Source organism: Rhinopithecus roxellana, chromosome 4 (genome assembly GCF_007565055.1).
Source record: "Rhinopithecus roxellana isolate Shanxi Qingling chromosome 4, ASM756505v1, whole genome shotgun sequence".
In the NCBI taxonomy this organism is placed as follows: domain Eukaryota; kingdom Metazoa; phylum Chordata; class Mammalia; order Primates; family Cercopithecidae; genus Rhinopithecus; species Rhinopithecus roxellana.
In genome coordinates this window covers 73,847,699-73,874,587 of record NC_044552.1, presented here as the reverse complement: position 1 = coordinate 73,874,587, position 26,889 = coordinate 73,847,699, and the positions used below count along the sequence as shown (strand labels likewise).

The following is a 26,889-nucleotide window of genomic DNA, read 5'->3' as shown; positions in this document are numbered from 1 at the left end:
TGGTTTCAGGTAAACCAACCCAAATGCCCATCAATGGTAGACTAGATAAAGAAAATGTGGTACATATATACCATGGAATACTATGCAGCCATAAAAAGGAATGAGCTCATGTCCTTTGCAGAGACATGGATGAAACTGGAAGCCATCATCCTCGGCAGCCTAACATAAGAACAGAAAACCAAACACTGCATGTTCTCACTCGTAAGTGGGAGTTGAACATTGAGAACACCTGGATACAGAGAGAGGACCAACACACACCAGGGCCTGTGGGTGGTAAGGGAAGGGAACTTAGAGGGCGAGTCAGTAGGTGCAGCAGACTACTATGGCACATGTATACCTGTGTAACAAACCTGCACATTCTGCACGTGTATTCCGTTTTTTTGTTTGTGTTTAGAATAAATAAAAAGTAAATAAAAATTTTAACAACAACAAAAAAAGAATGGTTCCAGGTACAACCTGAGTTTCCCAGACTTGATACAAATGAGGTTGACATTTTATAGCCTTTTGCCCTTACTTTCAGACACCAATAAAATGTTCCATAAGAATTCCTGAGGTCTTTTCAGTTACCAACAGCTAGCTAAGTCTGGTATCAGAAATACCAGAATTCTAGAGATTGGGATTTAAGTACTTCTCTGTATTTTCAGAAATTTTTCCCTAGAAATATTTCTCATACACGCCCATGAATGTGTCCCTTCCATCTGTGCTCTCTTTCTGTTTCTCTCTTGCTCTCTTGCTTTCTCACTGTTGTTCACTGTCTCTCTTGCTCTCTCTCACTCTCTTGCTGAATACTACTAACCGATGCACCAGAAAGGGGCCAAAACTGCTAACAATCTGACTCCCCCTCCATTGTCGTATAACATCTTACACAAAGCAGGGAAGATAATGCCTTGATATTTTATAGAGATATTGATGAAACATTTATCAGTTTTTATTTAAACTCTCTTTCTTTTTAGAACCCACATTTGAGTCCATGGCACTGGGTCAGAGATAAATTAGAATGACCACCACCGTAGTCTACTCAGAATCACTCCTCCTCTCCTTAGCCATGTAAGGCCTTTTGTAGTTATTTCACCTTCTTTCAGAGTGAATTTTTCTCCCAGGATGCTTCACTGCTTTATATAAATAAGCTTCTAGTAGGCTTATGCACTTGTTTACAACGCAGGACCAGATTATAAGGGTTAAGCTGAGATCCCATTACAATAAGAATCTCTGAGCTCTGTGTCACAACATCACTTGTCCTCTCGTTTCTTTACTGTTTTCTTTTTCTTCATCTTGTTTTTATCCTATCAGTGGGTTATTCTGCTTGTGCCCACTTTAATATGTGTCTACACATTCAATTTAAATTGTAGTTTAATTTTTAACTTACTACAACCTTCTAACTAGTCATTATTTCATATACATTAAAAACCTCAAATTTGGACCAGTTTTTTAATTGGTATAAAATCCAGTTTGTGAAATAATATTGTGCTTAGGTCAGAGGAAGCAGAGTTCTCCCAAGAACCTCAGTGTGTAGTGGTGAATAGCAAATTTTCATTCTTTCTATCATTGGAGAAACCCACTCGGAGCTGAAAACTGAGTCAGATACCTTGAGTAGCTCCAGTGTTCTTGGGATAGCTTTAACCACTTACCTCTCTCTGAAGACGTACAACCATCTTCAGGACTTACGTACTTTAGGGCCTTACCTCCACTTTATAGTGAGCCAGCTGTGACTAATGTTGATCTCTTGTTTTTTGAGGGAACAACTTAGACAGATGTGGTATCCCATTGGGAGCAGACAGTGTCTGAGATAGCTGGTACTAATAACAATAGCAAAATATGGTTGCCTTGCAAGAACAAAAAACATCAAGTATCTTAGCAAACCTTAGGCTTTACAGCCTCTAATTTAGACCAATCAGAATGTTGTAGGAGATAGCCAATCATGGCAATGGCTAAAGTAGAATATTCTAGGAAGTGAAGTGTGCCTTCTGCTCTTCCAGAAAATATAATCCTGGGAAGTGCCTGCCTTTCTTGCCTTGTGAATTGAGGCAGTGGTGAAATCATGGAAAATGTACAACTCTCAAAAATCAAAATAAGCTAATGTTATAGTGTAATTCTTGGATTTACATTTTGAAGCAAGCTTTCTTAAAATTCTGCCAGTGAGTTATTTTTTTGTGAGCAGTTATCACCTTATGTGATTATGAATTAATTTAATTAACATTGACTAGAATCTATTAAAAAATAGAATACATTTCTAAAATATTTAAATTGCAGAAAGGATAATAAAATGATTTGGAAATTTTAGACCAAAAATTACCTGCTAAAATGGTTAAAAGGGCTCTCTTACCAAAACAAAAACAACAACAAAATAAAAACCAGACTAACAAAACTAAGTAGTCTCGAGTCTTCAGATTTGGAAACTTTCTAATCTAGATGACTAAAATGCTAGTACACTAAGCAGAGATGTGTGTTATTCAAAGGTTAGATTCCAATATTTCACATATCCAAAATTACCCTTGAAAATCCTTTAGGAAGCCATACATTAGAATTCAACAATCAGTATTAGAGAATCAGTATATATTATTGGCTTGTTTTTAAAAGCTCTGTTGTCTTTTAGAATATGTACTTTCTCTTTAAATCCTAGAGTCACACTGCTTGTAGAGCAATGCTCAGACTATGATAGATATATGGGATTTGTGAGTAACTGAGAAACCAGTAAATTCACGGCACTCATGTCATGCTTACTCCAGGGTATATGATTATTGAAAATCAGGCAGAATTGTCGATACTACTTACACAAGAAATAGTAATTTTTCTTTCTTTTATTGCCAGGCTTATTAGAGTTGAATTTATAATTAAGTTCATAAAGATACAACTCTACAGTATATGATTATGTTGTTATGTTAAAGTTTCACCTGAATTTTTATATAATGCATTCACCCTTAAAATAAGAAAGAATGATACTATATTATATCATTCCTTTATTCTCTACAGATAATGGATTCTGAGTTAATGCATAGTATAGTGGGAAGTTATCATAAACCTCCAGAAAGAGTATTTGTTCCCTCATTCACCCAGAATGAACCATCTCAGAATTGCCATCCTGCGAACTTAGAGGTTACCTCTCCTAAGATACTTCATAGCCCAAATAGCCAAGGTAATGCTGATATAGAATTTGAAGAATGGTAAAAAGCTTGCTATAAAAAACCTTTTGTATTTATGTGGAATACAATATGATTGTATATTTAATCTTAACAAAACTCCTAATTTTGATTCTGTTGCTAAAAGTTTCTATGAACTTAGACAAATTACTTGACATTTTTAATTTTGGCTTCTACAGCCATAAAATGAAGATTAATATAACCAGCTGGACACATGTCACAGGGTTATCATAAAAACATCATTTGAAAACAGGAAAATACTCTTTGAAGAATAAAAGGTCAGATTTGGAATCCTTCTAAACCAGATGATTAGAATGTTAGTGAATTAAATGGAATTGCATCTTATTCAAGAATTAGATTCAGAAATTGCATACATCCAAAATTATTCTTGAAAATATTTTAGGAAGCCAGTATATCAGAGTAACTACAAAATACTAGTATTTTAATGTTTAAAATAGAAATGTAGGAGGATCTTAAAGTTGAATTAGGAAAACATTTTATTACTCCAGGCATATTTTAAGCTGTGCAGATTCCTTTCTAAGATTCTGTTATCACCTACTTTTAAAATATTCTGTAATAATGATTGCTGTTAATAAATAAACTAGTTTTGTGGAATAAACTATAAGAAATAATAATGCAAATCAATGTGCCAGCTACAGATACCATGTAAAGAGGAATAATATAATTTATTTATCTCATTTATAAAAATCAAATGGTAATCTCTAGCAAGCATCTTTCTAATTTGATATAAAGTATATGATAGTTAAAACTCTGAACTTATCTGAATCATGAAGATATTAATATAGTTGAATACAAGTCACAGTGGTATAGTGTACTATTATCTTTCAGGTCTGACATCAGGTAAACCATTAGGTTATAATTATCCTGTTTCTTAATACTGCATCATGGACAAAGAAACAATAAATATGTGTGATTTGACTAAAATGGAATACATCAAGAACTGAGAAAAAAACCTTTAACTTTAAACCTAAATTGCCACGTTAATTAGTAGAAATTATATTTTAATGTTCCTTATTCATATTCAGACTCTTATGCTCCCTAGACTACATTGTCTTCTTTAAGTCCTTTCATTTGAAAATATTTATTTTATTAAATTAAAATCATGGTTATTACCTTTCTCAGTCTTAGAAATCACTAAATACAATCATAGATATATTGTTTTTACAAGATATATTAGAGAAAATGTGCCCCTCTTTAAAGTGTTATTCATTATTTTTCATTTTTGGAAGAATATGCATTACTTGTACATTTTTCTGGCTCACTAACAAAAATATACTGCTTATTTTTCTTATGTTACTTTGATTGTAAGTGTTCAGAAACTTTCACTGAAAATATCAACAAAATTTTTTTTCAACAGCTCTTATTTTAGCCTTAAAAACTCTTCAGGAAAAAATTCATCGTTTAGAACTGGAGAGAACACAGGCTGAAGATAACCTGAACATTCTTTCCAGAGAAACAGCGCAGTATAAGAAGGCCTTAGAGAATGAAACAAATGAGAGAAATCTGGCACACCAGGAGCTGATAAAGCAGAAAAAAGGTAAGAAATACAGTAGTTCTCAGAAACCAGGAGTTACCAGAGTTTACAGTTCAAAAATAATAAACCTAGTCTAAGCCAGTGTACTCAGATATCTTTGTTCTTATATATGTTCAAACTTTGTGACTTTGTTCTCAGACCTTTTGATATTTGTGAGAAAAAGATACAGTTTTGAACTTACCTCTATCATATCTAACTTAGCATAATTCATAAATTCTAGAAATTAAAGGAAAAATTAAGATTTTAGACAAGTTGTGTTTAAAAATTAGAATATTCTCAGAATAACCAACAAAATCCAATTTAACCCGTAATTGAATATTTATTTTTTATTTATTTGTATTTGCAGTTAACTCTAAACTTTAGAATTTGAAATACAGAACAACACTAGCAATTAAACAATATAAAAACCAATAAAAATGAATACAAAAGAATTTTATTTAACTTGAGAGGAAAGCAAAGTTAATTAGAAGACATAGGCAAATGGGGGAGCTTCTGTGGAAATTAGGAAAAATTTTAGAAATTTAGAACATAAGTCTTTTACATAATTTCACTTCAAAACTTAAGACTTCCTTTTTCATTTTTACACTACACTCATCCTTATAAACAAGGCTCAAGTTTTTGTTTCAACTTAGAAGTAGAATGAAGAAATGGGGAGAAAAATATTTCTGAGGTAATTGGACAAAAGTAGAAGAAAGGGGTAAGGAAAGTAAAGAGTTAAAGGATTAGAAATAGGTTGCTTTCTGCTGTGGAATTAGCTGTTCTGCCAGCAGTCAAGAACAGGGGAAAATGAGAGTGGTAGATGCATATATTTGCGTTTCCTGAAAGAGAAGAAATATATTGATAGGTAAGAAGCTTTCAGCCTCTGTTTTTCCAGATGATGTTATTTTCATTAACAACCAGGATATTTATCACCCCACAAGTTACTGACATCCTCCTCTTTCAGAAGTGTGCCCTCTGGATTTTTAGGAGGAGACAATATTAAACCAGTTCTATGTAATTAATGAGCTATTTACAAATGTATTTTCATAACTCTGGGAGAGTCAATACTCAGAGATAAAAGAGACCCTGAACTTTTAGCTCTTGATTGAATTCACATAATACATTTCTTGTGATAACCAAATCTCTGATCTATGTGATAATCAAGTAATTGACTGGTTATTATTTTGTCTTTTTCGTAGATATAAGTATACAGTTAAGCTCAGCCCAGTCCCGTTGTACTCTTCTAGAGAAGCAACTAGAATATACAAAGAGAATGGTTCTCAATGTAGAGCGAGAAAAGAACATGATCCTAGAACAACAGGTGAGCATATTTTCTATAAGGAATGATAATATAATTTTGTATCTTTTTGAAGAATATTTTAATGTCATGGGAAAATTCAAAGGCAAAAGAGGCATAATGTTAGAATGAGGTCTAACTTATGTGTAATTGGAGTTTCGAAAGGAAAGGGAAAATAGGGGAAAAGCAGTATTTGAAGAGATAATGGCTAAGAATGTTACAACATGTATTAAAAAGTAAAATTACTAACCTGGCCAACATGGTGAAACCCCATCTCTACTAAAAATACAAAAATTAGCCGGGCTTGGTGGCAGGCACCTGTAATCCCAGCTACTCAGGAGGCTGAGGCAGGAGAATCGCTTGAACCCAGGAGGCAGAGGTTGCAGTGAGCTGAGATCGTGCCATTGCAGTTTAGCCTGGACGACAGAGCAAGACTCTGTCTCAAAAAAAAAAAAAAAAAAAAAAAAAAAAAAGTAAAATCTTAAAAGCATCCAGAAAAAAAAAATATTACATTCAAAGAGACGACAAAGTGATAGCTGACTTCTCAACTGAAAGTACTGAACCCAGAAGACAAGGGATTGATAGAGTTAAGGTGTTAAAAGAAAATAAATACTGGTCTAGAATTCTATGCTTGGGGGAAGTATCCTTCAGAAATAAAGACATTTTAAGACTAAAAAGACTGAGATAGTTTGTTACTAGTAGGTCCACTCTGAAGAGAACACTAAAGGACATCAGACAGAAGGAAAATGACCTTTGGTGGAAGGTCAGAGATGCATGAAGGAATGAAGAGTAATGAAGATGGTAAATATGTGGATAAATCTAAATGAATATTATATAAGGCAACAATAATTAAGATTTATATGGTTTAAATATAAAGAATTAAAATTCATCAGAACAATGGCTTATATATTAGGAAGAAGTAAAGTAGTTTAACGTGTTCTAATATTCTTGCATTTTCTTGGCAGAAGGGTAAAAGTACCAATCAATACTGGATTTTGATGGGTCAAATACATAACAGATTTTTAAGGAACCAGGGAATTTAATTCTAACATTTATATGGAAACGCCAAGGTCCAAGAACAGCCAAACTATTCTGAAGAAGAATAAGATGAGGGTCTTTCTCTAGTTGATATTGAAACAAATGATGATCCTTTTTAATAGCTGCTCTGTGAACTAAAATATGTATTCTTAACTAACCACAGTCTGCCATAAATCTGTATTAAAATATTTCACATATAATGTAGGATCCTCTTTCAGTATGCGTCCTCTGATTCCCCTTTGTGCTATAGTTTTCATACATTTTATTTCTGCATATGTCATACAACCCACAATACATTATTATTTTTGCTTCAAATGGTCAATTATCCTTTCAGGAAAATTAGGAAACAAAAATATGTATTTTTTGCCATTTTCTGTGCTTTTTATTTTTGTGTAGATTTTGTTTTCCATTTGATATCATTTTCCTTCCATCTGAAGGAAAATATCAGAAATGCTAAGAATTGACAATTCTTAGCATTTATTTATCTGGAAAAGTCTACTTCTCTGTCATTTGTGAAAGATATTTTGGCTGGATATAGAATTCTAGGTGGCATCTTTTCTTCTTTCAGCACATTGAAGATTATATTTCTGTTGCCTTCTGGATCTCATAGTTTCTAGTCAGAGTTCTTCTCTTTATTCCTCTATGCAGAATGTGTTATCATTTCTCAGACTGCTATTAAGATTTTCCCGTTTATCACTGGTTTTCAACAATATGTTGCTAAGTGGTTTTTTAATGCTTGAACCTTTTGAGATTCTTGAATCTGTCAATATTTTTCATTAAATTAGAACATTTTCAACCATTATCCTTCAAATAATTATTCTGTCCCACCTCTCTCTCTTCTTCTCTGGGACTTCACCTAAATGTTATTAAACCACAGGTTACCAAGACTCTGTTTATTGGTATTGTTTTTGATTTTGTTTTAATTAATAGACTTCATCTTTTTTATTTTTTTTTTGGAGTCAGAGTTTCAGTGTTGTCTCACAGGCTGGAGTGCAGTGGCGTAATCTTGGCTCACTGCAACCTCCGCCTCCCTGGTTCAAATGATTCTCCTGCCTCAGCCTCCCAAGTAGCTGGGATTACAGGCACCCGCCACCACACCCAGCTGACTTTTGGTATTTTTAGTAGAGACAGGGTTTCACCATGTTGGGCAGGCTGGTCTCAAACTCCTGACCTGAGGTGATCCACCCGCCTCGGCCTCCCAAAGTGCTGGGATTACAGGCATGAGCCACTGTGCCCGGCCTAGACTTTATCTTTTACAGCCATTTTAGATTTATAGAAAATTGAGTAGATAGTATAGAAAGAGTTCTTGCTCCCTCACAGTTGCCCCTATTACTAATACCTTACATTAGTATGGTTATAAATGCCATTACAAAATAGCATATAGATGTGCATGTGTGTGTGTGTATGTATATATATATATATATATATAACTTTCCTTTTCTCCATGTTATTTTTATGTTTTATTCCTCTGATAGCTGCTTTTCTTTGTTAGAGAGAGGGTAAGTTAATGAGGATGTTTGGTCACCTTGTAAATAACACTATTTAATACAGGTTTTGTTAATAATGGTTTTCTTAGGCCAGAATTGATAGGTCACACCTGTAATCCCAGCACTTTGGGAGGCCAAGGAGGGTAGTTGACTTGAGGTCAGGAGTTCAAGACCAAACTGAACAACATGGTGAAACCACATCTCTACTAAAAATACAAAACCTGGTGTAGGGCGTGGTGGCAGGGGCCTGTAATCCCAGCTACTTGGAAGGCTGAGGAGGAAGAATCGCTTGAACCGAGGAGACAGAGGTTGCAGTGAGCCAAGATCGTGCTGCTGTACTCTGGCCTAGGCAACAGCAAGACTCTCTCAAAAAAAGAGAAGTTTTCCATAGTAGAATTAATTTATATTCTATATAAAGATGCATAAACAAGTTTGTTTCGCTGATGCTAATATAACACATCTAATCTGCGCTTTTTTTTTCTTTTTTTTTTTTTGAGACAAGGTCTCACTCTGTTGCCCATACTGGAGTGCAGTGGCACAGTCACTGCTTACCATAACCTTGACTTCCCAGGCTCAAGCAATCTTCTCATCTCAGCAGCCCAAGCAGCTGAGACTACAGGTGTGCATGCACCACCATGTCCGGCTGATTTTTAAGTTTTTTGTAGAGGAGGAGTCCCACTATGTTGCCTAGGCTGGTCTCAAACTCCAGGGTTCAAGCAATCCTCCCACTTCAGCCTCCCAAAGTGCTTGAATTACAAATATGAGCCACCACGCCTGGTCTTTTTTCATGTTATATTTGCTCCTTAAAAGTGCTTGATTTTCAGAAAAAAAAAAAATTTAAATTTAAATTTAAAAAATTATGACTTTAAGATTGAAAAAAATAAATAACAAAACATGTTTGATATTCTTTTTTGCTTGTAAGCACCTAAAGTATGTGCATTTATGTACATGTTTCTTATGATATTTACATTGTGTTTTGAATTCTCAGAAATTGTATTATTCTTTTTTTAAGGTATTTATTTTTATTTTATTTTATTTTGAGTGGAATATATACTTATATATATATATTTTTTTTATTATACTTTAAGTTCTAGGGTACATGTGCATAACATGCAGGTTTGTTACATATGTATACTTGTGCCCTGTTGGTGTGCTGCACTCATCAACTCGTCAGCACCCATCAATTCGTCATTTATATCAGGTATAACTCCCAATGAAATCCCTCCCCCCTCCCCCCTCCCCATGATAGGCCCCGATGTGTGATGTTCCCCTTCCCGAGTCCAAGTGATCTCATTGGTCAGTTCCCACCTGTGAGTGAGAACATGCAGTGTTTGGTTTTCTGTTCTTGTGATAGTTTGCTAAGAATGATGGTTTCCAGCTGCATCCATGTCCCTACAAAGGATGCAAACTCATCCTTTTTTATGGCTGCATAGTATTCCATGGTGTATATGTGCCACATTTTCTTAATCCAGTCTGTCACAGATGGACATTTGGGTTGATTCCAAGTCTTTGCTATTGTGAATAGTGCCGCAATAAACATACGTGTGCATGTGCCTTTATAGCAGCATGATTTATAATCCTTTGGATATATACCCAGTAGTGGGATGGCTGGGTCATATGGTACATCTAGTTCTAGATCCTTGAGGAATTGCCATACTCTTTTCCATAATGGTTGAACTAGTTTACAATCCCACCAACAGTGTAAAAGTGTTCCTATTTCTCCACATCCTCTCCAGCACCTGTTGTTTCCTGACTTTTTAATGATTGCCATTCTAACTGGTGTGAGATGGTATCTCATTGTGGTTTTGATTTGCATTTCTCTGATGGCGAGTGATGATGAGCATTTTTTCATGTGTCTGTTGGCTGTATGAATGTCTTCTTTTGAGAAATGTCTGTTCATATCCTTTGCCTACTTTTTGATGGGGTTGTTTTTTTCTTGTAAATTTGTTTGAGTTCTTTGTAGGTTCTGGATATCAGCCCTTTTCAGATGGGTAGATTGCAAAAATTTTCTCCCATTCTGTAGGTTGCCTGTTCACTCTGATGGTAGTTTCTTTTGCTGTGCAGAAGCTCTTTAGTTTAATTAGATCCCATTTGTCAATTTTGGCTTTTGTTGCTGTTGCTTTTGGTGTTTTAGACACGAAGTCCTTGCCCGTGCCTATGTCCTGAATGGTACTACCTAGGTTTTCTTCTAGGGTTTTTATGGTATTAGGTCTAACATTTAAGTCTCTAATCCATCTTGAATTAATTTTCGTATAAGGAGTAAGGAAAGGATCCAGTTTCAGCTTTCTACTTATGGCTAGCCAATTTTCCCAGCACCATTTATTAAATAGGGAATCCTTTCCCCATTTCTTGTTTTTGTCAGGTTTGTCAAAGATCAGATGGCTGTAGTTGTGTGGTATTATTTCTGAGGACTCTGTTCTGTTCCATTGGTCTATATCTCTGTTTTGGTAACAGTACCATGCTGTTTTGGTTACTGTAGCCTTGTAGTATAGTTTGAAGTCAGGTAGCGTGATGCCTCCAGCTTTGTCCTTTTGACTTAGGATTGTCTTGGCAATGCGGGCCCTTTTTTGGTTCCATATGAACTTTAAAGCAGTTTTTTCCAATTCTGTGAAGGAAGTCATTGGTAGATTAATGGGGATGGCATTGAATCTATAAATTACCTTGGGCAGTATGGCCATTTTCACGATATTGATTCTTCCTATCCATGAGCATGGTATGTTCTTCCATTTGTTTGTGTCCTCTTTGATTTCACTGAGCAGTGGTTTGTAGTTCTCCTTGAAGAGGTCCTTTACATCCCTTGTGAGTTGGATTCCTAGGTATTTTATTCTCTTTGCAGCAATTGTGAATGGAAGTTCATTCATGATTTGGCTCTCTGTTTGTCTGTTACTGGTGTATAAGAATGCTTGTGATTTTTGCACATTGATTTTGTATCCTGAGACTTTGCTGAAGTTGCTTATCAGCTTAAGGAGATTTTGGGCTGAGACAGTGGGTTTTCTAAATATACAATCATGTCATCTGCAAACAGGGACAATTTGACTTCTTCTTTTCCTAACTGAATACCCTTGATTTCTTTCTCTTGCCTGATTGCCCTAGCCAGAACTTCCAACACTATGTTGAATAGGAGCGGTGAGAGAGGGCATCCCTGTCTTGTGCCGGTTTTCAAAGGGAATTTTTCCAGTTTTTGCCCATTCAGTATGATATTGGCTGTGGGTTTGTCATAAATAGCTCTTATTATTTTGAGGTACGTTCCATCAATACCGAATTTATTGAGCGTTTTTAGCATGAAGGGCTGTTGAATTTTGTCAAAAGCCTTTTCTGCATCTATTGAGATAATCATGTGGTTCTTGTCTTTGGTTCTGTTTATATGCTGGATTACGTTTATTGATTTGCGAATGTTGAACCAGCCTTGCATCCCAGGGATGAAGCCCACTTGATCATGGTGGATAAGCTTTTTGATGTGCTGCTGAATCCAGTTTGCCAGTATTTTATTGAGGATTTTTGCATCGATGTTCATCAGGGATATTGGTCTAAAATTCTCTTTTTTTGTTGTGTCTCTGCCAGGCTTTGGTATCAGGATGATGTTGTCCTCATAAAATGAGTTAGGGAGGATTCCCTCTTTTTCTATTGATTGGAATAGTTTCAGAAGGAATGGTACCAGCTTCTCCTTGTACGTCTGGTAGAATTCAGCTGTGAATCCATCTGGTCCTGGACTTTTTTTAGTTGGTAGGCTATTAATTATTGCCTCAATTTCAGAGCCTGCTATTGGTCTATTTAGGGATTCAACTTCTTCCTGGTTTAGTCTTGGAAGAGTGTAAGTGTCCAGGAAATTATCCATTTCTTCTAGATTTTCTAGTTGATTTGCGTAGAGGTGTTTATAGTATTCTCTGATGGTAGTTTGTATTTCTGTAGGGTCGGTGGTGATATCCCCTTTATCATTTTTTATTGCGTCTATTTGATTCTTCTCTCTTTTCTTCTTTATTAGTCTTGCTAGCGGTCTGTCAATTTTGTTGATCTTTTCAAAAAACCAACTCCTGGATTCATTGATTTTTTGGAGGGTTTTTTGTGTCTCTATCTCCTTCAGTTCTGCTCTGATCTTAGTTATTTCTTGCCTTCTGCTAGCTTTTGAATGTGTTTGCTCTTGCCTCTCTAGTTCTTTTAATTGTGATGTTAGAGTGTCAATTTTAGATATTTCCAGCTTTCTCTTGTGGGCATTTAGTGCTATAAATTTCCCTCTACACACTGCTTTAAATGTGTCCCAGAGATTCTGGTATGTTGTATCTTTGTTCTCATTGGTTTCAAAGAACATCTTTATTTCTGCCTTCATTTCGTTATGTACCCAGTAATCATTCAGGAGCAGGTTGTTCAGTTTCCATGTAGTTGAGCGGTTTTGATTGAGTTTCTTAGTCCTGAGTTCTAGTTTGATTGCACTGTGGTCTGAGAGACAGTTTGTGATAATTTCTGTTCTTGTACATTTGCTGAGGAGTGCTTTACTTCCAATTATGTGGTCAATTTTGGAATAAGTGCGATGTGGTGCTGAGAAGAATGTATATTCTGTTGATTTGGGGTGGAGAGTTCTATAGATGTCTATTAGGTCCGCTTGGTGCAGAGATGAGTTCAATTCCTGGATATCCTTGTTAACTTTGTGTCTCGTTGATCTGTCTAATGTTGACAGTGGGGTGTTGAAGTCTCCCATTATTATTGTATGGGAGTCTAAGTCTCTTTGTAAGTCTCTAAGGACTTGCTTTATGAATCTGGGTGCTCCTGTATTGGGTGCATATATATTTAGGATAGTTAGCTCTTCCTGTTGAATTGATCCCTTTACCATTATGTAATGGCCTTCTTTGTCTCTTTTGATCTTTGATGGTTTAAAGTCTGTTTTATCAGAGACTAGGATTGCAACCCCTGCTTTTTTTTGTTCTCCATTTGCTTGGTAGATCTTCCTCCATCCCTTTATTTTGAGCCTATGTATGTCTCTGCATGTGAGATGGGTCTCCTGAATACAGCAGACTGATGGGTCTTGACTCTTTATCCAGTTTGCCAGTCTGTGTCTTTTAATTGGAGCATTTAGTCCATTAACATTTAAGGTTAATATTGTTATGTGTGAACTTGATCCTGCCATTATGATATTAACTGGTTATTTTGCTCGTTATTTGATGCAGTTTCTTCCTAGCCTCGATGGTCTTTACATTTTGGCATGTTTTTGCAATGGCTGGTACCGGTTGTTCCTTTCCATGTTTAGGGCTTCCTTCAGGGTCTCTTGTAAGGCAGGCCTGGTGGTGACAAAATCTCTAAGCATTTGCTTATCTGTAAAGGATTTTATTTCTCCTTCACTGATGAAACTTAGTTTGGCTGCATATGAAATTCTGGGTTGAAAATTCTTTTCTTTAAGAATGTTGAATATTGGCCCCCACTCTCTTCTGGCTTGTAGAGTTTCTGCCGAGAGATCTGCTGTTAGTCTGATGGGCTTCCCTTTGTGGGTAACCCGACCTTTCTCTCTGGCTGCCCTTAAGATTTTTTCCTTCATTTCAACTTTGGTGAATCTGGCAATTATGTGTCTTGGAGTTGCTCTTCTCGAGGAGTATCTTTGTGGCGTTCTCTGTATTTCCTGAATTTGAATGTTGGCCTGCCCTACTAGATTGGGGAAGTTCTCCTGGGTGATATCCTGAAGAGTGTTTTCCAACTTGGTTCCATTTTCCCCCTCACTTTCAGGCACCCCAATCAGACGTAGATTTGGTCTTTTTGCATAATCCCATACTTCTTGCAGGCTTTGTTCATTTCTTTTTCTTCTTTTTTCTTTTGGTTTCTCTTCTCGCTTCATTTCATTCATTTGATCCTCAATCGCTGATACTCTTTCTTCCAGTTGATCGAGTCGGTTACTGAAGCTTGTGCATTTGTCACATATTTCTCATGTCATGGTTTTTATCTCTGTCATTTTGTTTATGACCTTCTCTGCATTAATTATTCTAGCTGTCAATTCTTCCACTCTTTTTTCAAGATTTTTAGTTTCTTTGCGCTGGGTACATAATTCCTCCTTTAGCTCTGAGAAGTTTGATGGACTGAAGCCTTCTTCTCTCATCTCGTCAAAGTCATTCTCTGACCAGCTTCGGTCTGTTGCTGTCAATGAGCTGCACTCCTTTGCAGGGGGAGATGCGCTCTTTTTTTTTTGAATTTCCAGCTTTTCTGCCCTGCTTTTTCCCCATCTTTGTGGTTTTATCTGCCTCTGGTCTTTGATGATGGTGATGTACTGATGGGGTTTTGGTATAGGTGTCCTTCCTGTTTGATAGTTTTCCTTCTGACAGTCAGGACCCTCAGCTGCAGGTCTGTTGGAGATTGCTTGAGGTTCACTCCAGACCCTGTTTGCCTGGGTATCAGCAGCAGAGGTTGCAGAAGATAGAATATTACTGAACAGCGAGTGTACCTGTCTGATTCTTACTTTGGAAGCTTCCTCTCAGGGGTGCACTCCACCCTGTGACGTGTGGGGTGTCAGACTGCCCCTAGTGGGGGATGTCTCCCAGTTAGGCTACTCAGGGGTCAGGGACCCACTTGAGCAGGCAGTCTGTCCCTTCTCAGATCTCAGCCTCCATGTGGGGAGATCCACTGCTCTCTTCAAAGCTGTCAGACAGAGTCGTTTGCATCTGCAGAGGTTCCTGCTGCTTTTTTTGTTGTTGTTGTTTAGCTGTGCCCTGTCCCCAGAGGTGGAGTCTACAGAGACAGGCAGGTTTCCTTGAGCTGCTGTGAGCTCCACCCAGTTTGAGCTTCCCAGCCGCTTTGTTTACCTACTTAAGCCTCAGCAATGGCGGGCGCCCCTCCCCCAGCCTTGCTGCTGCCTTGCGGTTAGATCGCAGACTGCTGTACTAGCAATGAGGGAGGCTCCGTGGCCGTGGGACCCTCCCGGCCAGGTGTGGGATACAATCTCCTGGTGTGCCCGTTTGCTCAAAGCACAGTATTGGGGTGGGAGTCACCCGATTTTCCAGGTGTTGTGTGTCTCAGTTCCCCTGGCTAGGAAAAGGGACTCCCTTCCCCCTTGGGCTTCCCAGGTGAGGCGATGCCTCGCCCTGCTTCAGCTCTCGCTGGTCAGACTGTAGCAGCTGACCAGCACCGATTGTCCGGCACTCCCTAGTGAGATGACCCCAGTACCTCAGTTGAAAATGCAGAAATCACCGGTCTTCTGTGTCGCTCGCGCTGGGAGTTGGAGACTGGAGCTATTCCTATTCGGCCATCTTGCTCTATATCAGAAATTATATTATTCTTGTTCCATTGGCATTACTTGCCAAATTCAGGGTTGTTATTTTATTTGTATCCTTTCTAGGCCCAGCTTCAGAGGGAAAAAGAACAAGATCAGATGAAGCTGTATGCAAAACTTGAAAAGCTTGATGTCTTAGAAAAAGAGTGTTTTAGACTTACAACAACTCAGAAAACTGCTGAGGTAAACTTTCTTTGAAGTGATGACAACAGGAATAAATCTTTAGTGTTAAGCAGAATTGATATTTTATATGAATGTAGAGTAACTCTCAGATTTATAAAACTTCATTTACAGCTTTTTATAATCCAGATATGAATTCTCACCTATAGAGTGAAAAGTTAATGTGTTCTGTCACAGTATGAATGAGCTAGCTGTCTTTTGATGTGAGATTGTAATTTTGACTTCTAATACAGCGGGATATTTTTATTTGTCAGATACTTTACCTAAAGATTATTAAAAATTTGTCTTTCACCACTTGTAGTCAACTTAAGGCTATACCAGTTCCCCTCTTCATCCTTTTTCCCTCCAAATCCTTTCCATTTTATAGGGTTTTCTCAGAGTTGTACTTCCTCTAGGAAGTCCTCCTTGAACTCTCCAACACTCAGGAAGTTCTCACTTTGAAATAGTACTGTCCTCCTATTCTGAACCACACCACAGATATAAGATATAATACTTACGTATATAAGGTTACATATATATAGTCCTTGTCAAGTTATTTCCTTTGTTGTTTTATTGTTTCGTGAATATTACTCTTTTTTTCTTTTCATACAATACAGGTTGGGTGTCCCTAATCCAAAAATCCAAAATCTGATGTACTCCAAAGTCCAAAACTTTCTGAACAGTAATATAATGTTCAGAGGAAATGTTCACTGGAGCATATAGGATTTTGAATTTTTGGATTAGGGACACTGAACTAGTAATGAAAATATTCCAAAATCCAAAGTATCTCTGGTTCCAAACACTTAAGATAAGGGATCCTCAATCTGTATAATCTCTTAAGTAACAAGGACCACATTGTATATTTCTATTATGTATTTTCACTCTTCTCCCCAAATTACACTCTTATCATATATATGCAACTAGTAGAAACTTATTTTTTTTATATTTTGAATGAAACATTGAGACCCAAGACTATAATGGTTTGACCTTCTACACCATTAGTATCCTTAAAAGTTTCATCATAATGATTTTGTTGCTGGAAGTTAATAAAGCCTATGTGTGTGTATATTCTTTGCTTTCCCTTTGTTTTCTCCTTGTGTGTAATAGAAGGTAAAGGAGCAAAGAAAGAAGTGGGAAGAAAGCCAAGAAAAATCTTAACATCTTGTGCCATTCCTTTTTCTTATTTTCTGCCTTAATTTGCCAAACTCTTAAGAATCAGGACCCCCTAGGACTCTATTTGGAAAAGAGACAAAGGATATTTGGCTCTAGTTTTTATATAACAATCTTAGTTTTGGCTGGGCGCGGTGGCTCAAGCCTGTAATCGCAGCACTTTGGGAGGCCGAGACGGGCGGATCATGAGGTCAGGAGATCGAGACCATCCTGGCTAACACGGTGAAACCCCGTCTCTACTAAAAAAAAAAAAATACAAAAAACTAGCCGGGCGAGGTGGCGGGCGCCCGTAGTCCCAGCTACTCGGGAGGCTGAGGCAGGAGAATGGCATAAACCCGGGAGGCGGAGCTTGCAGTGAGCTGAGATCCGGCCACTGCACTCCAGCCCGGGCGACAGAGCGAGACTCCGTCTCAAAAATAAATAAATAAATAAAAATAAAAAAATAAAAAAAAAAACAATCTTAGTTTTTACTCTTTTGCAGGACAAGATTAAACATTTAGAAGAAAAACTGAAGGAAGAAGAACATCAACGTAAGCTGTTTCAAGACAAAGCTTCTGAGGTAAATATGGCACTATATAATCTATCACAGTAAACCATATATGTTTTATTATATTTTTATTTTCATTAACTGAAACCTGTGTTCTAGATTCTAATTTCTGCTTCCTAAATTGTCTTTTCATTATAATAACGAAATTCTCAGTCAGCCAGTATGATACGTGGATGTATTACCAAGAGGTCTTTTAATCTTTTGAAATTCTGACAAATACACATATTCTCAGTTGAAGGAACTCCTAGGATAGATTGTTTTCAGTTTGATCTCTATATGTATATTAAATAATTTATTCTTTTATAAACAGAAAAGTATTGTAATTACCAATAGACTTAGTGACCTTCACACGTACAAAAACAGTATCTTGAATTTTCTTTTCTTCTTTTCTTCTTCAAAAAGCATTTTTATATTTATAAACTTAGACCTGATAGCTCATTACAATGTTTTTGCATGTTACAAATCAATGTTATAACTTTTTTTAAAAAATTACAGCTTCAAACTGGACTTGAAATCAGTAAAATTATAATGTCTTCAGTTTCAAATCTAAAGCACTCCAAGCAAAAGAAGACATCTTCAAAGGTGTGCATATAAAACTTTTTCCCAAACTATACTTTTATTTTCTAATACTTATTTATACACCCTCTTAATGCTTATACCTACCCCTTTCCCAAAAGGATTTGAAGATGTATAATAAAAGACATGCAATAGTGTGTGCCAAGTAATAGATGATGGTTTGGGATATAAGGACAGAAAATTTCATAATATTCAGATTTTAAAAAGTAGCAGCAGTCATGTACAAAATTTGGCTCTGAGTTTGCTTGACAACCAAACCAAAAAGGAACATATAATGGACAGTATCGCTATCTTTGTGAAATAACAGGAAGCACTCCAGTTTTTCTAGAAGGATTAATATTTTTCTAAACTTCTGGAGAAATATATTTTGTGATACTTTATAAAAGAGGCACTAAACAACACAGTAGATATTGAAAAAATACTAGATCCTGAAAGCAGTTTTATGTAATATGTACACAATAAAAAAATAAGGGTTTTTCTTACAGACCTGTTAAGTCTGTAAAGTCATTTATATAGGGAATTTATTGTTATATGTAATTTCTATGCTTATTTCTTGTGAATTTGCCTAAAAGTAAGGATTGGAGAGTTAGTACTTTATAGACCAATATTTTGTTTAGATGAATTGATGTTTTGAATGTGTTCTATTCAAGTAACCCTTCTTAATTATATATAATGGTATGAAAAAAGTTTTTAATCCCTTTTAATCTTATGATTCTGGAATTATGGTTTTGATGGCCATTATTACTATTTATTCAGATGTGAATGGAGTGAGTGTTGCTCTGTATGATTTGCTGTGGGAGACAGGAGATGCTATTTGGGAATTCTGGTCACTGCCATATGCTTAGCTTGTGGATAAAATAATGGAGAGAACATTATACTTAACTTTGGCTGCTCTTTTATTACATAAGTAAAAATTAATGTTCAATACTTGGGCTATATTTTTCATAATTTTTTCATTTTAAAGAATTTTCAAACTATAATAACGAACAATATTTTCCGAATATGACTTATTTTGCCTGTTTCCTTTCCTAAATATTTGTTTTGTGTCTTGTTTGTGCAATGAGATTCACAGCTACAAAGCCAGATAGAAAAATCACTGTAAGTAATTTGCCAGTGGAACACATACTGCCCAATATGTATGTTTTATGGCATCCTTTCTCTGATGAGTTAATGGAACTTTTTTTCAGTTTACCTATTTATTATAAAAATAGTGAAGGTACAGGAAGAAGATAAAAGAAATGAAGGAAAGAAAAGGTAACTCCTGGAAGAGAAGAGAGTAATTAACAGCAGAATCATTTCATGGAAGTACTTAGTTCAAATCCCAAGTTCACAGGGTATGCAAATAATGGTGTCTCTTTTTAAAGATGGAGGGAGTGCTAAAGTTGCTGAAAGTAGGATCAGATTTCAGGAAGCCTCTGTGAGAGACCTGCTTCCTATCGCACTGTTTCTCCATGTCCTGGACATAGTTCATTCAACTCTTACATTTTGATGTACATGGACTGGTATCTCTAGGTGATAAAAAAATAAGACAGGAATTTGTAAGAAACAGATAAATATATAAGTATGAAACAGTATAATAGAAGATTAATAGAGGTTTAAACAAAGTGTTGTGGTGCTATGTAGACAAAGGAATATGTGAAAGGTAATGCAAAAAGCAATATTAAAGGAAGCCTTGAAGAATTAAATATTGACAGACTGAGATAAGGAAAAATATATTACAGTCTGAAGGAACTGTTGGTTTTTCCAGGGACCTATAAGTAATAGTCCAGTAGTGGGGGTGAGATGAGATCATAGAGGAAGTTAAAATGGAAAATACAGCTTGGGGTGAGCTAATGGCTGACCTTGAATGCCATGTTAAGAGTTTGAAGTTTTATTCTATAAACAGGAACTACTGAAGGCTTCTGAGAAAAGCAGGGACATGATTAGAGTTGTAATTTTAGATGGTAACTCACAGCAGTAGGAGAGTTTTACATAGAGAGAAATCACATGTGTAGATTTTATGAGAGAATCATATGCGTAGATTCATGTCACCATCACAACAATCAAGATACAGAACTCGTCCACCACTAAAAGACTCCTTCATGCAATCCCTCTATAGCTACACATCCCCTTCCCTGAACACTGGCAACCTCTAATTTGTTCACCATCTGTATATTTTATTCTTTCAAGATTATTATATAAATGGAATTATACAGTATGTAACTTTTTGAGATTGGCTTTTTTCCCTTGAGGTCCATCCAAGTTGTTGTATGTATCAATACATCCTTTTTATTTCTGCATGATATTCCGCATTACAGAGGTACCACAATTTAACCATTCATCTGTTAAAGGATATCTGGAGTCCGGCATGGTGGCTTATGCCTGTAATCCCAACAGTTTGGGAGGCCAAGGCGAGTGCATCATTTGAGGTCAGGAGTTCAAGACCAGCCTGGCCAATATGGTGAAACCTCATCTCTACTAAAAATACAAAAATTAGCCGGGCAGTAGTGGCACACACCTGTAATCCCAGCTACTTGGGAGATTAAGGCAGGATAATCGCTTGAGCCTGGGAGACAGAGGTTGCGGGGAGCCAAGATCATACCATTGCACTCCAGTATGGGTGACAGAATGAGACCCTGTCTCAAAAAAAAAAAAAGGATATTTCGATTGTTTCCAATTTTTTAGCTATTACAGATAAAGCTGATATGAACATTTGTATACATGTTTTTATGTGAATGTAAGTTTTCATTTTTCTAGGATAAATGCCTAAGAGAGCAATTGTTGGGTCATGTAATAAGGACATTTTTAGTTTTATAAGAAACTGCCAAACTGTCTTCCAAAATGGCTGTACCGTTTTGTATTCCCACCAACAATATGTGAGTGGTTTTATTTTCTCTGCATGCTTGCCAACATTTGGTATTGTCACTATTTTTTATTTTGGCCATTCTGATGGATGTGCAGTGATATTTCACTGTAATTTTAACTTTCATTTCCATAATTAATGATGTTGAATATCTTTTCATATGTTTGCCATACGTATGTCTTTGTCAGTGAAATTTCTGTTCATGTTTTTTTGCCCATTTTCCAGTTGCATTGTTTTCTGTTGAGTTTTGAGAGAGTTCTTCATATCATAAATAACTTTTAAAATAATTTCTTTTTTTTTTTTTTTTTGAGACGGAGTCTCGCTCTGTCGCCCAGGCCGCAGTGCAGTGGCCGGATCTCAGCTCATTGCAAGCTCCGCCTCCCAGGTTCACGCCATTCTCCTGCCTCAGCCTCCCGAGTAGCTGGGACTACAGGCGCCTGCCACCTCGCCCAAAATAATTTCTTATTTATGTTTTTTTCTTGTCAATCTCTAGAAAACTAAATGTATAAAGAGAGGACCACCTTGGCAAATTTGTTCAAAGTTTGGAGCACTGCCTTTTGTGGCTGAAAAGGTGAGAGGGGATAAAATGAAGATAGTTGTTCAAAAAAACTCCTGTTGGATTGTAAGTGCTATTAAAATATCTTCAGTCATTTAAAATTATTCTCAGTTGTTTCTTTTCCCATAAGTTCACCAGTGCAAACTGTTCTGTGAATGCAAGTATGCAAAACCTTTTGCAGAGGAGGCAACATCGTGGCCCACATATCCTTCAGAAACCTTTTAACGTGGCTGAGACTAGATGTCTCCCCAGGCCTTCTAGAACAACTTCCTGGTGTAAGGCTATTCCTCCTGACTCAGAAAAGTCCATTTCCATTTCTGACAATTTATCTGAACTTTTGATGGCAATGCAAGATGAACTGGACCAAATGAGCATGTAAGTATTTATATTATTTTTTTTTTAAGAGACAGTGTCTCGCTGTGTTGCCCAGGCTAGTCTTGAACTCATGGTTTCAGGCAGTCCTCCTGCCTCAGCCTCCCAAAGTGCTGGGATTACAAGCATGAGCCACTGTGCCTGGCCAGCAATTTTTATTCTTTATCAGGAGAAGTACCATATCACTTTTTCCTCTTAGTCTTAAGAGCAATACCACTTATAAATTCTTAAAGGCCTTACTTAGCCATTTGGACAGATCTGTTGTCACTATTTTTCATTGTATTTGTTACTATTTAAAATTTCAGTTCTTTATAACTACTACTTTTTCATTCTAAGATATTTCTGTATTCCCAAGATCTGGACTGATAGCTACTACTGTCATTCTAACATATAGGATCTGATGACCTTAGATTAAAACTCACAAAAGCGTTTATAAGAAAAGCTCTCCTTTTGTGTTTTAGAATCTTTTAGCTGAATGAATTATTTCATTAGGAAAGTAGGAATGTAATTCCTTGTTTTAGACTCTGGCTGGTGTGCATTACAAATTTTGAAGCATCTATAGTAAGGAAGATTTCCATATGGGATACATTATATTGTGCCCACTTGCTTAAATATATATTCAGTAGAAATTCCAGAACTATGTGATTTCGCTGACCAGCTAGTTGACCTAAGACATCTGTAGAAGATACAGCTCTTTCTGTTAACAGCATTTCAGTAGGCTAACTCCAAATCCAGAAATTTTTCAGGCAAATACTTCCACAGCTGGAATTCTTCCACAGATCCTATATCAATAATGAGGAAGAAAGCCCTTTAATACCTCTGTTAAAGACATCACACATTTTACTACATTGAGCTATGAGCATCAGGAATTCACATATTTTTTAAATTTGCCTAGCAGTCTTAAGATATTTCTAAAGGTATTTAATTTCAAATCACAGGAGCCTGGTTATAGTTACCATAGATTTAATTAAACAACCCTAAAGAAAGAGGCTGTTTTTAAAGGTTAATATTTAAGTCTGACTAAAATTTATGATTGAACAGAAAATTGCTTAATTATGGCAAAGACATATATGCAATAAACTATAGTAGTGCTTAATATTTGCTATTCTTTCATAGGGAGCACCAAGAACTACTGAAACAAATGAAGGAAACTGAAAGCCATTCAGTTTGTGACGACATAGAATGTGAACTAGAGTGTTTAGTCAAGAAAATGGAAATTAAAGGAGAACAAATCTCCAAACTGAAGAAGCATGAAGAGAGTGTAAGAAGGCTTTAGTAAGAGATTTTAATAAAAAGATAAAACATGTGGATTCAGTGTTGTATCTCTGTACGACTTTCCAAATTTGAGGTTTGTGTATGGGATTTAGTGAAAAGATGGATGGTAGTCACTTAGGCCTATGACAGAATAGAGCCATCTGTCCCACTGGAATAACATGGACCTCCTACGTAACTCTCCAAGTTAAAATTTTTAAGTGAGCAAATAGGTTCAGTTATGTATTCAGAAATTGCTTTGGGGAAATTGTGAGGTAAACTAAACTTGCCTTAGCAGCCCTCCAGTTACCCTTTTAGCATTCTTTTTCCTCTTCCTTCTCTCCTCTAATGCCTTAATGATACCCCTTATGTCAGCAGGTCTCTTATTCACTACCAGACATAAACGTGGCTCCCAAGCAGTGCCCCAGTCCTTAAAGCATGATTTCCCCTTTCCCAAAACAGGCTGTGTTGTGTTCCATTCCCTGGGGACCTATACTCAGCTAGCTATAGTGAGTAGGACAGGGATGGTGAGGAAAACTCTATACTTCTGTTAAGATGTAATAACTAAGAATAGCTAACAGTTTTATTATTTTAACAGAAGAATCATGGAATATAATATTTAATTCCAAGACAATGACTCTGTAGGTTGAACTTGCAGCACTATTACACTGCTGGAGCAGAAGGCAGAGGGAGCCTTTCCCAGGAACCCTCAAGTCACCTCATGTAGCCATCTGCCTATGGACAAAATCATCATTCATATAAGTTAATGATATATGAATGTCACAAATAAGCCTCCCTGCCTTTTATAGGAAAGTAATAAAAGATGCAGAATATTATTACTTTTATTCTTATTGTGAGAAAGAAAGGAAGAGAGAAAGAAGTGAAATTTTTAAAACAAATATTTTTATTTTTATTTTACTGGCTTTTAAGGCTATAAGTAAAAATTTCTGTATGTTTTGGAGTGAAGATTTTACAACGTGTACACTTCCTTGAAATTGCATAGGAGAAACTTGAAAGGAATAGAAGAATGATCATTTTTAAAACTCAGCTAGTATATATATACTGTATTTTGAAAAACATGGTTTATATTCCATAATAGCTATACCAGTATAAATTTTAAGCATTTTATTATGATAAATGTAATATCTGTAATAAAAATTGATTGTTAACCAAATAGAGAACTAGGTACTCACCCAAAGTCTGGATCAGCTCTACAAATTAGACCTATGCTCAAGTGAAACAGATTAAGTAATGGGTTAGACTTTGAAGAAATGGGTTTTGGCTAGTTGATACGTATTGTTTTTGTTTAATTCTGTCTGCCTCCACTATTACCATATACTACTCAAGGTGATAAAGTTATTCCCTTGACTTTTTTTTAAACTGCCATTCAGGAGTACTTTAAATTCAGGAATATACAAAAGTATTTGTACACAAAGGTATTCCTGAATTTAAAGTAGTCCTGAATGGCAGTTAAAAAAAACACACATATTTATACACATACATATATATATATACACATACATACACACACGTGTGTGTATGTATAATTTTCAAAACTTGATACTCATTCCTAGAACCAATTATTAGATTTGCTGTTAATGTTACCAGAAAGGTTCTTCTCTCTGCTCTCTGTTCTCTGGTTTTTACCAGTTATCTTACTTACAACCTTTCCCCCCAATCTCTACAGCCCATGTTGACCTTATCTTACTTTGGCCTTCTTATATATACACTTTTTGTCTTATTCAAAGTTATCCTGGTTCATTGTATTCTCTAGTTGTCACATATATGCTTTTTTTCACTAATAGGAGCAGTAAGCTCCTTGAAAGTAAGAACTTTTTTCTTCATTATAATTCTACCTGACAAGCACAGTGTTAGACATGTAATAGATGTTCAATAAATTAAAAACTTACCGAATTGAACTTTTTAATGTTCAATTTTAACTTTTTAACTTTAAACCATCAATTCAACCTATTTTGGAATATATTTTTAGTATATTTTTGACTAAAATGTTAGATTTTTTTTCTCTCCAGGTCCGTAAACTGCAGCAAAAAGTTCAAAACTCAAAGATGAGTGAAGCTTCAGGTATTCAGCAAGAAGACAGCAACCCTAAAGGATCAAAGAACATAAAACATAGCCCCAGAAAATGTTTGACTGACACTAACCTTTTTCAGAAAAACAGCAGCTTTCATCCAATACGAGTTCATAATCTTCAAATGAAATTGAGAAGAGATGATATCATGTGGGAACAGTAACAAAATAGCAAAACTGTCACCTTAATGAACTTTGTCAATGAGACCTTGAATTGTCTAAAGTGGTTTTAATTTAATATAACTTTGTGACATTTTGAATCATGTTTCTAGCTTCTATAAGACATGAAGTTGCAGTATTTTTAAATTAATGCCTAATGACCTACTGGGTTCCAAATAATAAATTAATTGCTTTTTTGTTTTTCTTATTGATTGAAGCCCATAACCTCATCTTGTCTTAGAAACATTGTTTGCTTTGCAGATATCTTAAGCTAAATTTAAGAAATTGTACTAGATTGACAATATTCAAAATTGAGTTAAATCTGAGCTACAAGTACCATTCATTCCACTTTTCATAGGTTTGTAACCTTAAAAACCAATGTTAAATGAACAGAGTTCAGAAAGATCATTTAGCTTTCCTGGTGCCTTCTTTCTATTTTGTTTTAGAGCTGTGAAATGTTTTTCTCTTTTGGAAAAGGAAAAGCTTAACAATTAGACAGTTTTATGAAGAAGCCTTTAATCCAAGTTTTATGAGACAATAGGAACCCATAGCTACTTAATTTTTAGGAGACAGCAATTCAGTTGCAGAAGTTTTCCTCTGCTGTTCCCATTCTCTTTTACAAAACTAGTTTTTTAAAAAAAAAGATCCATTTTATCTTACTACTTTATAACTTTTGCTGACTTCTATTCTTTGCATTGTATGTAATGTCCATCAGTATAAATTGAGACTGAATTTCTAGGACCCACAAAAGTGGTATTTTTTTTTACAAGAGAGTATGGAGGAAGAGGAAGCTGGACATTAAATTACCTCATCCAGCAGAAATTCAGGGTAGTATGGTATATTTTAATTTTTTATATTTTAAAATCAATAATGTCAAAAAATGTCATTGTGTATGCATGCTTTGTAATAAATTTGCACTTGATCGTTTTTCTGGGTGCCTAGGGGAGCTAGTATGACTCTCCTGAACTCTTGGTTTCTCACTCAAATCCTCTGAAGCAGCTGTGGTACTAGAGTCGGGAACTGAAGTAGAAATACAGGATAGACAGAAAAGGTGTAATGGAATGGAGGAGCTCAAATATAGGGTAGCAGTTTAAGAGATGGTGATTCCTAAGGGACAGAGTTGGAAGTACGTATTTACTGAATTCTTTGAATCCACAGCTGATCGAGTGTTCAAGCTATAGGTGTGAAAGAATTTTTAGGTCAGGTTCTTGGGAAGCTAAGGAGAGCAATTTTTACAAGACAGTTTTTCTGTTTTCCTAGGTAATTCCCAAGAAACTTGTGTAGGAAAAAGTTGGTAATTATGGATCTTTTGGGGAGGAGGGGAACTATAATTCATTCTAATGGTGAGAAGAGGTACCATGTTAGAAGACCTTCCACACCTGGAAGTGGGGAGGTGACTGAAGATGGGCACGTTGATACTTGGAATTGTCCTT

General features: G+C 36.0%; 1 protein-coding gene across 11 annotated transcripts in view; it reads left to right on the top strand.

The window, feature by feature from the left end:
* Window positions 1-26,390, top strand: part of CEP57L1 (centrosomal protein 57 like 1) — a 69,655-nt gene extending 43,265 nt beyond the window's left edge. For 4 of the 11 annotated variants that reach the window (XM_030928193.1, XM_030928191.1, XM_030928190.1 and 1 more), the window contains exons 2-11: window positions 2,971-3,133; window positions 4,516-4,695; window positions 5,871-5,992; window positions 15,803-15,919; window positions 17,547-17,624; window positions 18,108-18,194; window positions 21,524-21,601; window positions 21,717-21,961; window positions 23,075-23,219; window positions 25,240-25,653. In XM_030928193.1, the coding sequence (XP_030784053.1) occupies window positions 2,974-3,133; window positions 4,516-4,695; window positions 5,871-5,992; window positions 15,803-15,919; window positions 17,547-17,624; window positions 18,108-18,194; window positions 21,524-21,601; window positions 21,717-21,961; window positions 23,075-23,219; window positions 25,240-25,461 (1,434 nt within the window). In that variant the 5' untranslated portion in view covers window positions 2,971-2,973 and the 3' untranslated portion in view covers window positions 25,462-25,653. Of the gene's footprint in view, window positions 1-953; window positions 1,048-2,970; window positions 3,134-4,515; window positions 4,696-5,870; window positions 5,993-15,802; window positions 15,920-17,546; window positions 17,625-18,107; window positions 18,195-21,523; window positions 21,602-21,716; window positions 21,962-23,074; window positions 23,234-25,239 lie in introns of those variants that run through there. The other 7 variants (XM_030928197.1, XM_030928196.1, XM_030928194.1 and 4 more) reach the window with 6 other exon arrangements.
* The last annotated feature ends 499 nt before the right edge of the window (window positions 26,391-26,889 follow it).